We start from the raw sequence: 12,753 nt of genomic DNA, 5'->3' as shown, positions 1-12,753 counted from the left end.
CACATCAGGGAACATCTGGATCCCTGTTAGCAGTCAATGTTCAATGTGATGACAACTACTTCCTGGGGTCATATTCAATTGTGTCTCTCTCTCTCTATATATATATATATATATATATGGCTCTTTAAAAACCTTGCAATGCATCGTGTGCAATGTGTCATGAAGAATACTAAAGCAGTTAGTTGCATGTTATGAAAAATGTACAAAAAAAACATAGTGGAAATGGTTTATGCTGGAGACTGATTCATACCAACAGAAAACAAAGTCAGATGTATTGTCAACTAATCTCATTATGAAAGCATTCTCTAAATAGGCACCAACATTTTCTCAGAATCAGCAGAAATCCACAGTTCACCGTGTACTGGGCATTATCCTCAAATTGGATTTGATTAATTCATTCTCGATCTACTGCGATGTCTGAAATTGAGCATTTGATTAGAAAAACAGTATTTTATGGCTCACAAAATAGAGTCGATAATCCCACATTATTCAGAGTGCTTTCTCTCATGCACATATTTCTTTTAAAATCCTATTCTCACATTCCCATTGGCATCAAGGACAACTAACTACAGTACAGTAGCTGTAACCTATTCCTAGAAAGTCCATAAGCGCTTAGTCATTTATCAATTGACAACACTTTTGTAGGATGTAACTTTTACTGCAAGATTTCATTGGGATTGAACAGTCAAATGTGGGACAAATTGTGAGCCATTCTGTGTAAATGTGGAATTATGGGATAATCTGTCCCAGAACATGGGGGGATTATAACTATATCTCAGTCTAACCTGTCAATGATATAGGACCTCTCAGTCCAACTGCTTACTTCCCTAACCTCAAAATAGGCCAGAGTGATTTATGATGATCTCTGGGTTGGATCTTAGAAGACTTATTTTTGATTCTGTCAGCTCATATTTGGGAGTTCATGTGACAAAACATGAGCAATCAGTCATAGATGTGCAGGGCATGACTCTCTATGTTAGGCTTTGAGAATAAAACATTCCTTTTGTCTTAAGTTTGTACTCAAGTTTTGTCTTAATAATAATTCTGTAACCTACCAGTGTGTCAATAAAATAACATAATAAGAAAATCCCTATACGAATGTGTCAGTTGAAGCTAGAGATATCTGCACGGGCTGTGTTTAAATCCACAGCATCCTCCGATGTCGGTCTTCCGCATCTGCGCTGGAAGGTGGCCGAGCTACGGTGATGTTTGTCAGACCATTAAACAACCCAGAAAATCTGTCTTCTCACAAAAACGAACCGTTTGGGCTACAAACTAATACCCCACTTTGTAAAGGGGAGATTCTCACAACACGATGGTGTTCTGTTTTGCTCTATGACCCCAACCAGTGTCACGGGACTCGTCTGAAGGTAACCGGTGCCGGTTTATAAAGATGAATGGAAGTATGGAGGTAGTTTTGTGCCTACCCAAATAAAGAGGTTAAATATGTGTCCAAAAAACTAAAATATTTCATTAGCTTTCTTATTTCTCCTAGATATAGGAAAGACACTTCAAAACCTTATTCCTTATGATTTATTTTTTGACTATGTGTTTTGCAATTTATGAATGTGTTATTCAATGCCTTTCTATGGGCTATAGGAGTAAAGGCCAAATTTGATATTTGATCAAATACATTTTTTATATATTTTTTTCATACCTAAAGGGGCCCTAAAATTCTAACTCAAATAGCTATGTGATCCATGGTATGACCATCTTTAAACAATTCTATATGATAGTTTAGTAACAAGGCTTAGACTTTTAGAGGTTTTTAAGAGTGTTTTCACACTTGGTCCCTTTCAGACAATTTTTGGGAACTCAGTTCAGTTCGCTTATTTTTTGTGTGCAGTGTGAACACTCCAAAAGGAACTCATACCCCTCAAAAGAGCCCCTGAAGCGATCCGAACTGAGACCATCTCGAGAGGTTGTCTGAGTTCGGTTTGCTTGAATTCTGCGGTTCCCTTTTTTAGGGCAATATGAAAACAAAGCTCCCCAGGTTCACTAGTCATTATTCCCACACACACTCTAGATTACTGCAACACTGTTTCCCCTGTAATAACCCCTCACTCTAGATTACTGCAACACTGTTTCCCCTGTAATAACCCCTCACTCTAGATTACTGCAACACTGTTTCCCCTGTAATAACCCCTCACTCTAGATTACTGCAACACTGTTTCCCCTGTAATAACCCCTCACTCTAGATTACTGCAACACTGTTTCCCCTGTAATAACCCCTCACTCTAGATTACTGCAACACTGTTTCCCCTGTAATAACCCCTCACTCTAGATTACTGCAATACTGTTTCCCCTGTAATAACCCCTCACTCTAGATTACTGCAACACTGTTTCCCCTGTAATAACCCCTCACTCTAGATTACTGCAATACTGTTTCCCCTGTAATAACCCCTCACTCTAGATTACTGCAACACTGTTTCCCCTGTAATAACCCCTCACTCTAGATTACTGCAATACTGTTTCCCCTGTAATAACCCCTCACTCTAGACTACTGCAACACTGTTTCCCCTGCCATAACCCCTCACTCTAGATTACTGCAACACTGTTTCCCCTGTAATAACCCCTCACTCTAGATTACTGCAATACTGTTTCCCCTGTAATAACCCCTGACTCTAGATTACTGCAACACTGTTTCCCCTGCCATAACCCCTCACTCTAGATTACCGCAACACTGTTTCCCCTGTAATAACCCCTCACTCTAGATTACTGCAACACTGTTTCCCCTGTAATAACCCCTCACTCTAGATTACTGCAATACTGTTTCCCCTGTAATAACCCCTCACTCTAGATTACTGCAATACTGTTTCCCCTGTAATAACCCCTCACTCTAGATTACTGCAACACTGTTTCCCCTGTAATAACCCCTCACTCTAGATTACTGCAATACTGTTTCCCCTGTAATAACCCCTCACTCTAGATTACTGCAACACTGTTTCCCCTGTAATAACCCCTCACTCTAGATTACTGCAATACTGTTTCCCCTGCCATAACCCCTCACTCTAGACTACTGCAATACTGTTTCCCCTGTAATAACCCCTCACTCTAGATTACTGCAACACTGTTTCCCCTGCCATAACCCCTCACTCTAGACTACTGTAACACTGTTTCCCCTGTAATAACCCCTCACTCTAGACTACTGTAACACTGTTTCCCCTGCCATAACCCCTCACTCTAGACTACTGCAATACTATTTCCCCTGCCATAACCCCTCACTCTAGACTACTGTAACACTGTTTCCCCTGTAATAACCCCTCACTCTAGACTACTGTAACACTGTTTCCCCTGCCATAACCCCTCACTCTAGATTACTGCAAAACTGTTTCCCCTGTAATAACCCCTCACTCTAGATTACTGCAACACTGTTTCCCCTGCTATAACCCCTCACACTAGATTACTGCAACACTGTTTCCCCTGCTATAACCCCTCACTCTAGACTACTGCAACACTGTTTCCCCTGTAATAACACCTCACTCTAGATTACTGCAACACTGTTTCCCCTGCCATAACCCCTCACTCTAGATTACTGCAACACTGTTTCCCCTGCTATAACCCCTCACTCTAGATTACTGCAACACTGTTTCCCCTGTAATAACCCCTCACTCTAGATTACTGCAACACTGTTTCCCCTGCCATAACCCCTCACTCTAGATTACTGCAACACTGTTTCCCCTGTAATAACCCCTCACTCTAGATTACTGCAACACTGTTTCCCCTGCCATAACCCCTCACTCTAGATTACTGCAACACTGTTTCCCCTGCTATAACCCCTCACTCTAGACTACTGCAACACAGTTTCCCCTGTAATAACCCCTCACTCTAGATTACTTCAATACTGTTTCCCCTGCCATAACCCCTCACTCTAGATTACTGTAACACTGTTTCCCCTGTAATAACCCCTCACTCTAGATTACTGCAACACTGTTTCCCCTGCCATAACCCCTCACTCTAGATTACTTCAACACTGTTTCCCCTGCTATAACCCCTCACTCTAGATTACTGCAACACTGTTTCCCCTGCCATAACCCCTCACTCTAGACTACTGCAATACTGTTTCCCCTGTAATAACCCCTCACTCTAGATTACTGCAACACTGTTTCCCCTGCCATAGCCCCTCACTCTAGATTACTTCAACACTGTTTCCCCTGCTATAACCCCTCACTCTAGATTACTGCAACACTGTTTCCCCTGCCATAACCCCTCACTCTAGACTACTGCAATACTGTTTCCCCTGTAATAACCCCTCACTCTAGATTACTGCAACACTGTTTCCCCTGTAATAACCCCTCACACCTGATTACTGCAACACTGTTTCCCCTGTAATAACCCCTCACACCTGATTACTGCAATACTGTTTCCCCTGTAATAACCCCTCACTCTAGATTACTGCATACTGTTTCCCCTGCCATAACCCCTCACTCTAGATTACTTCCACACTGTTTCTCCTGCCATAACCCCTCACTCTAGATTACTTCCACACTGTTTCCCCTGCCATAACCCCTCACTCTAGATTACTGCAACACTGTTTCCCCTGCCATAACCCCTCACTCTAGATTACTGCAATACTGTTTCCCCTGCCATAACCCCTGACTCTAGATTACTGCAATACTGTTTCCCCTGCCATAACCCCTGACTCTAGATTACTGCAACACTGTTTCTCCTGCCATAACCCCTCACTCTAGATTACTTCCACACTGTTTCCCCTGTAATAACCCCTCACACTAGACTACTGCAATACTGTTTCCCCTGTAATAACACCTCACTCTAGATTACTGCATACTGTTTCCCCTGCCATAACCCCTCACTCTAGATTACTTCCACACTGTTTCCCCTGCCATAACCCCTCACTCTAGATTACTTCCACACTGTTTCCCCTGCCATAACCCCTCACTCTAGATTACTGCAACACTGTTTCCCCTGCCATAACCCCTCACTCTAGATTACTGCAACATTGTTTCCCCTGTAATAACCCCTGACTCTAGATTACTGCATACTGTTTCCCCTGCCATAACCCCTCACTCTAGATTACTTCCATACTGTTTCCCCTGCCATAACCCCTCACTCTAGATTACTGCAACACTGTTTCCCCTGCCATAACCCCTCACTCTAGATTACTGCAACACTGTTTCCCCTGTAATAACCCCTCACTCTAGATTACTGCAACACTGTTTCCCCTGACATAACCCCTCACTCTAGATTACTGCAACACTGTTTCCCCTGCTATAACCCCTCACTCTAGACTACTGCAACACAGTTTCCCCTGTAATAACCCCTCACTCTAGATTACTTCAATACTGTTTCCCCTGCCATAACCCCTCACTCTAGATTACTGTAACACTGTTTCCCCTGTAATAACCCCTCACTCTAGATTACTGCAACACTGTTTCCCCTGCCATAACCCCTCACTCTAGATTACTTCAACACTGTTTCCCCTGCTATAACCCCTCACTCTAGATTACTGCAACACTGTTTCCCCTGCCATAACCCCTCACTCTAGACTACTGCAATACTGTTTCCCCTGTAATAACCCCTCACTCTAGATTACTGCAACACTGTTTCCCCTGTAATAACCCCTCACTCTAGATTACTGCAACACTGTTTCCCCTGCCATAACCCCTCACTCTAGATTACTTCAACACTGTTTCCCCTGCTATAACCCCTCACTCTAGATTACTGCAACAATGTTTCCCCTGCCATAACCCCTCACTCTAGATTACTTCAACACTGTTTCCCCTGCTATAACCCCTCACACTAGATTACTGCAACACTGTTTCCCCTGTAATAACCCCTCACTCTAGATTACTGCAACACTGTTTCCCCTGTAATAACCCCTCACTCTAGATTACTGCAACACTGTTTCCCCTGCCATAACCCCTCACTCTAGATTACTTCAACACTGTTTCCCCTGCTATAACCCCTCACACTAGATTACTGCAACACTGTTTCCCCTGTAATAACCCCTCACTCTAGATTACTGCAACACTGTTTCCCCTGCCATAACCCCTCACTCTAGATTACTTCAACACTGTTTCCCCTGCTATAACCCCTCACTCTAGATTACTGCAACACTGTTTCCCCTGCCATAACCCCTCACTCTAGATTACTTCAACACTGTTTCCCCTGCTATAACCCCTCACACCTGATTACTGCAACACTGTTTCCCCTGTAATAACCCCTCACACCTGATTACTGCAATACTGTTTCCCTTGTAATAACCCCTCACTCTAGATTACTGCATACTGTTTCCCCTGCCATAACCCCTCACTCTAGATTACTTCCACACTGTTTCCCCTGCCATAACCCCTCACTCTAGATTACTGCAACACTGTTTCCCCTGCCATAACCCCTCACTCTAGATTACTGCAACACTGTTTCCCCTGCCATAACCCCTCACTCTAGATTACTGCAACACTGTTTCCCCTGCCATAACCCCTCACTCTAGATTACTGCAACACTGTTTCCCCTGCCATAACCCCTCAATCTAGATTACTGCAACACTGTTTCCCCTGCCATAACCCCTCACTCACATTGGTGCCATAAAAGAGATAAGATGATATGTAGGGGCGTATTCATTACACCCATTCTTGATTTTGATTTGATTTGATTTCTCTTGTAAAAAGTTTCTTAAAAGGAAGCAGACGGAACAAAACGGGGAGGAACCTACCTGACTTTGTCCAATAGAAACTCTCGTTTTAGTTGACTGTTTGGCTAATGATTACTCCTCAGGTTCGTGGACAAAACGTGTGCAGTTTTCTTTATACTGATTAGATATTGTCAAGAACGCACAGAAAGAAAAAATATATTTGTGGAGTTTTTAGTTCCGATTATTTGTTTGCAATATGTGATCTATCGGCTAAGAGAGCTACGAGAGAGGGTTTGAATAGTGTGAGAAGACAACAGCATATTAGGTGATAATCACAACACAGGGTACAGCATATGTTCTAGCTCTTAAAGGGCCAGTAGCCTACATTTGATGTACAATTTTCAATTACAGCATTATTTAATCTGCAATTATTCTTCTGCTATTTATTATGTTACTAATAATAATGTTAATAGTATCTTCTGATTACAATTATTATGCCTCATATTTTAACTAAATGCAATATATTAGCTATTAAAATGTAAGAGGACTGAGATTTTGCTTTAAACAGAGGACTGAGATCAGTTATTTTAAAGAGGACTATATGAGAAAACACCCTGAGTTGTCCTCACAGTTCTGTGTGCTGTTGCCACTAGTACAGTTTTCTGTTAAAAAACATAACAACTAAGTTATCTTTCTCCCTCTCTCTCTCTTGTAAAGCCTTGCTACAGTTTCCCTAAACAGAATGTCTAGTATGTTGTTTTATTTTATTTCCTGATTATGTGACAACTAGCCTAGATTCTTAGGGGAATCAAACTTGCAGAAGCCTTTAATTATACACTTCAATAGTCCACAATGTATTTTCTGTATAAACACTGGGTTTACAATTACTTTGTGGGTCAGTTATATTATTTACCCCAACAGAACAATACAGTAATTGTTTCAGCATTGCTCGACTATCTAATAATCCCCCCAAAATCAACTGTTGTATTACAACACTAGCCTAGCTCTAGGTGCCTGTAGTGTTTCATATAATGCAGCCTTGATTGTGCACCTCAAACAATGTCCTCCACACTCTGGGAATGATTTTCTTCAATCTGTGAAGTAGTAAGTCACATGACTCAACAAAGTACATGTTCTATCACACAGGAGGTTGGTAGCTCGTAGTAATGGCTGGAGCGGAATAGGTGAAATGGTATCAAATACATCAAACACATGGTTTCCGTGTGTTTGATGCCATTCCATTTGCTTCGTTCCGTCCGTTATTATGAACCGTCCTCCCCTCAGCAGCCTCCTGTGTTCTAGCGTCCTTTCAGAAGACTCTTATTTAGTTCAGGCACCACAGATCTATTGCAAATCATTGTCCCCATTATCAAGCAAATGAGCTGGAACTGTCTGCTGTCGGAAAGATCCAAATTTGTCATTCCCGAGGGAGGCGTGGCTTTCTGCAATCAATCAGTCCTGGAAACATTGTTTTAAGAGTAGAAACATCACATGATTGGGTCTAAATAGTAAATTCACGAGAATTTACCAAGACCCTGCAAAGCGTAAACTGTTCCCTCCCTGAAAGGGGACTCATACAACTGCCTTTACAATAACGTTAGTGCAGTGTGGTTGCACAGTCTGAAAGAATTGTTCTTCGCACTGAGCCATTTACTGTCTCTTGAGATGGGTAAAAAGAGTTCTCACAACAGGAATGCAGGCATTGTTTATTTCGACTCCGACGCCCTTTTACCCCCCCAACTAAACACAATCCCCACTAAAACAGAGGCAGCAACAGACAATGAACACAGTGAGGTTATCCTCTAGGCCTGTGAGCTGAAGCTAAACACATTACATTCAGTCTCTGTCACATAGCCGGTTTTGAATCAGGAAACCAATACTTGATCCTGTTCCATCATCTACATCCAGAATGACATTTAGTAATATGTGCTTCCGTGTAAACTGCCTTCATTATCCCAGCAACCTCTGCTTAGCAATCACTTCAGTAGCTACATTGTATTAATGTACTGTGATCTGACTATGCATTTGAATGGTACATATATGTTTATTTGAACCTTTATTTAACTACGCAAGTCAGTTAAGAACAAATTCTTATTTATAATGACGACCTACACCGGCCAAACCCAGACAATGCTGGGCCAATTGTGCTCTGCCCTATGGGACTGCCAATCACAGCCGGTTGTGAAACAGCCTGGATTTAAACCAGGGTGTCTGTAGTGACACCTCAAGCACTGAGATGCAGTGCCTTAGACCGCTGCACCACTCGGGAGCATTTGCATATAACATGCATTCTCTGAAAATGTGGTCAAAAGCAATGAACAAAGTATGGACGTCTATTGAGAAATGGAGTAGTACGTTTCACATACAGCACTTCAAGGTATTTTATAGAAACCTTCTCTACTTTGATCCTTGTTTTGCTTCAGGACTTGGAACACATGGTCTTTTCATGCCAAACTGTGTTTCACCACCTGAAACCCTTTTTACTACTGTGAGCCACTGCTGTCCCTTCTGTCCAGGGTGGATCCATCCTCACATCATCAGAGTAGCACCTGTCCTCGGGCTGGGGAGGAAATTGACATTTGTCCCTTTAGTTCTTCCACGGAACTCTGAGCGTGAACATAGCACCATGGACTATACAGGGCTATACAGAAACCACTCTATCACTCATTCACTGAATCTACTCTTAGTATAGCATAGGTGTTCTGAAGGGTTGTCATGTTTGTCATGTTTATCAATCACTAACAGACAAAGAATCTGTACTCATCATTCTGTACCAGTAGTTCCACGAAAGGGACGATCTAGGCTACAGTGCACTGTACTCACAGTACATTGTTGGGTCTCCATGGAGAACAAATGGAATCGGGACTTGGAAAGGAATGTATCAGACATATTTGAGCAATTGTACTAAGTCTAGTTGAGAGGAAAACAAAACCAAACATTGAGCTCATGAACAACCGAAAGCTCCTTACAAGAATTATGTATGTGCCCATAGTACATGAACCAATAGCCTACTTGGAAATTAAGGATTTGATGTGGCTGCAAAAACTGATGCCAAATCCAACAAGAGAATGGCAACCTTATCTAACATAGCCTATATGATATAACCGAGTCTATGTTATTTAATTCATTTTTTCCCCTTCTAATCAATACTATTGAAATTGTGCACTATAATTGTCATTTCCCACCCACACACAGTCAAGCAGTGTGTAGACACTGCAGAATACAGACATGATATTCTCTCTCATTAGTGTTTTGTCACAGAGGAGTGCCACTGGGATGTGTACAAGGACCTCCCTCATTCCAAAATGACAAAAGCATTCCCCTTTATAGATCTTGGGCATTTTACGGCCACTGGATGAATTTGCATCCCAAACGACTGTCACTGTTCTAGAACAGTGAGTGCACTTTATGCCCTGGGGATTTGGGTAATGGTACTCATTGTGAACCTGATAACATTAGTGCACCCCCCCCCCCCCCCCCCTGGGTAATTATGCTGTCAACCAAAATGGATTATAAAGTCTGACGACTCCTGAATGTTTGTATTTCCTCTGTGGCATGTAAAATAACTGCATCAGTGTACAGACAATATGAGATGTACTAGGTGTGGTTGAATGTGATTAAAGAGTAACAGATTATCTTCAACATATGCTTATAACACAGCTGTATCACCTTATCGGAAAAGAGAATTGATGTAAGAGAAAATGTTGTGAGAGCATGAACTCTTACCCCCTGAATACCAGTTAACTGGATGGGATAACTATCAAATAAAAAATGTGATTGTCCCCTTAGACAGAATTTGTCCAGTCTAACATTTTCGAATGACATAGCTAGATTTCCATCCTCAATAAACTTTTATCACAAAACAGATGTTTGCTGCTAAATGGCCCATGTAGCCGACCTGTCCCCTGGGCAAAACAATTAACAAAATGCAATGTGATGAAGTTGAATCAACATAGAACACTGATTGGATTTGCAAAAAGTCAAGTACATAAGGAAAAAAATTATAATTCACCCAACTTTTAACCAAAATTCTATGACAGGGTGACATTTTTGGTTTATTTCACCTTGAAGTCACGTTAGTTTTTACCAAATGTAAATGAAAACTAGACGTGAACTGACGTCTGTGCCCCCCACCACGGTTTAGCAACGGAAGTTGGAATTCCCAGTCAATGAACATTCAGCACCACCGCGTGTAGAGAGCTCCCGAGGTATGGCGACATTGACACATCTGGGTGAGCCCGCCCGGTAACACCGCTCTCTCACCTTATGGCTTGTCATCTCATGACGCCCATTTAGCCTACATGCCTAATCATGCATGCCCTTAGTGACCAAAAACATTTTGGATATGACAATATGACATTGTTTGGCTACGTTCCAATATTTAACTTTATCCAGAGCTCACTTCAGCTGCCCCAATTCGCCTTGAGTGAAATGTATGGACACAATTGTTCTATCAATGTCATGCTTTACAGTTGTAAAATTGTCCTAAATTATAATTTATGGGGGTTTGGCCTTGCATCACAGGGTCACACGCCCTCTCTGAACACACATTTTGAAATGACATTTTGTCAGATTATGGACCAGCAGAAAGTTACAAGTTATTACCAGAGAGTGAGCTATCACCCTGCACTTACCACATTCTTGGCAGAGCACTTTGCTGACATCCTTTCGGACAGCTCGCCGCGTCTCGACAGGTGGGAAAACGGCGTGGAACACCGAGGTGTCATTCGTGGGTTCCATGAAGAACATGTATCTTGTGTCTTTAGTCAACGTCAAACAGTTATCACCCCGGTTCCAAACAATAGAAACGACAGAATCCTTCTCGAGGCCCCCCGCTTTTACTTCCCATACTTGATGGACCCTTATCCTAACCTGGTATGGTTCCGATTCTGACGTCCTGTTTGGCACCGACTCTGACGACAAATCAATTTCTCCTTTCATTCTCTGGACCGCGCTTTCATTCCGTATACCACCAGCTCTTTGATTGAGTAGCTTTTCCCGCTCTCGTCGGTTGATATCTCTCTTGCGCCCGTCTTCTTGAAGCTTTCCCTCAAACACAACTCTCGACCGGTGCACCAACTCCTGCAGCGGAGCCACGGGAGAGAGGTTATTACAAGTCAGCCCACAGAGCCCTCCATGCGGAGAGATGGAAAAGGACACAAAAATCCCACAAACAACCGAAATAGTGAATGAACTCTGTCCTGTCGCAAGGTATGTCCTCATTGCTGCGGAGGTAAGTGGGACTTAAAAGGCTGAATGAGGCGCGCAGGTAAGAAAGGAACATTTGACTAAGCTCTGATGGTGAAAGCAAGTGTGATCCGTCTGAAGCCCGCAGTTGCTGCTACAGTAAACTACAAGATGAGAGGGGCGGAGTTGGTAATGGGAAAGGCTCTCACTGTGCCATGTGTGTGAGAGGATTTCCTCCCTTGACACCAATTTCTGCTGTTTGTGCATTAGGCATGCAAGATTTGCACCAAATTAAATGTAGAAGATAAAAATCCTGAGGTTGTGATTGTTTGTCTTTATTGGAAGTTGATGTGCTTGATTTGATTTTGATTGATATTGTATTCTTAAATTAGACAGATTTTTGCAAGCTTATTTTTCTTAGTCTGCATTGTTATCATGAATCATGAACACAAAATGTGAGATAAATAGGCTACAATCAATTTAAAACACTTCAGACTATGAGGAATAAACCTATTACATTCAAGCCTTTTTGTAACATAATCACAACTGAGAGTGACTTATGGGTTGTTTTACTGTGAAACAGCAAGATATTAATTCCTATTAGAGCAACAACAAAATGGCTACATAAAAACAATTTATTTGGATGAAACCCAATAGTCTGATCCTGGATTACTTGGTGTGAACCCAGGACTGGTCAGTAGCTTATCCAAACTGAGAATCTTGTGGAGAACATTTGCCAACAACGGATTCAAAGTCATTAGCCCCCAATTTACTTACAGTTTCCCTGCTCATATAACAGTCGCACAGCAAGACAGATTTGTGTTCAACCATGAGGCTTATTTCATTCAGTGATAACAATTGCAGGCAACAGATTTGCTACACAATATTGTGACTCTCACTGGCAAAGTTAATGACCACCTCCTAAAACCAGTTCTTGTCATTTGAGCTGTTTGTTTCCACCTCTGTGATGCCCC

General features: G+C 42.1%; 1 protein-coding gene across 3 annotated transcripts in view; it reads right to left on the bottom strand.

The window, feature by feature from the left end:
• nrg1 (neuregulin 1) overlaps positions 1 to 11,935 on the bottom strand; it is a 162,305-nt gene extending 150,370 nt beyond the window's left edge. For all 3 annotated transcript variants that reach the window (XM_071351328.1, XM_071351327.1, XM_071351329.1), the window contains exon 1: positions 11,227 to 11,935. In XM_071351328.1, coding sequence (XP_071207429.1) covers positions 11,227 to 11,815 — 589 coding nt within the window. In that variant the 5' untranslated portion in view covers positions 11,816 to 11,935. The remainder of the gene's footprint in view (positions 1 to 11,226) is intronic.
• Between the last annotated feature and the right edge of the window lie 818 nt (positions 11,936 to 12,753).

The sequence above is a fragment of the Salvelinus alpinus genome, chromosome 18 (genome assembly GCF_045679555.1).
Source record: "Salvelinus alpinus chromosome 18, SLU_Salpinus.1, whole genome shotgun sequence".
Lineage (NCBI taxonomy): Eukaryota > Metazoa > Chordata > Actinopteri > Salmoniformes > Salmonidae > Salvelinus > Salvelinus alpinus.
Note: the sequence above shows the minus strand (reverse complement) of the source record. Positions and strands in the feature narration are given on the sequence as shown.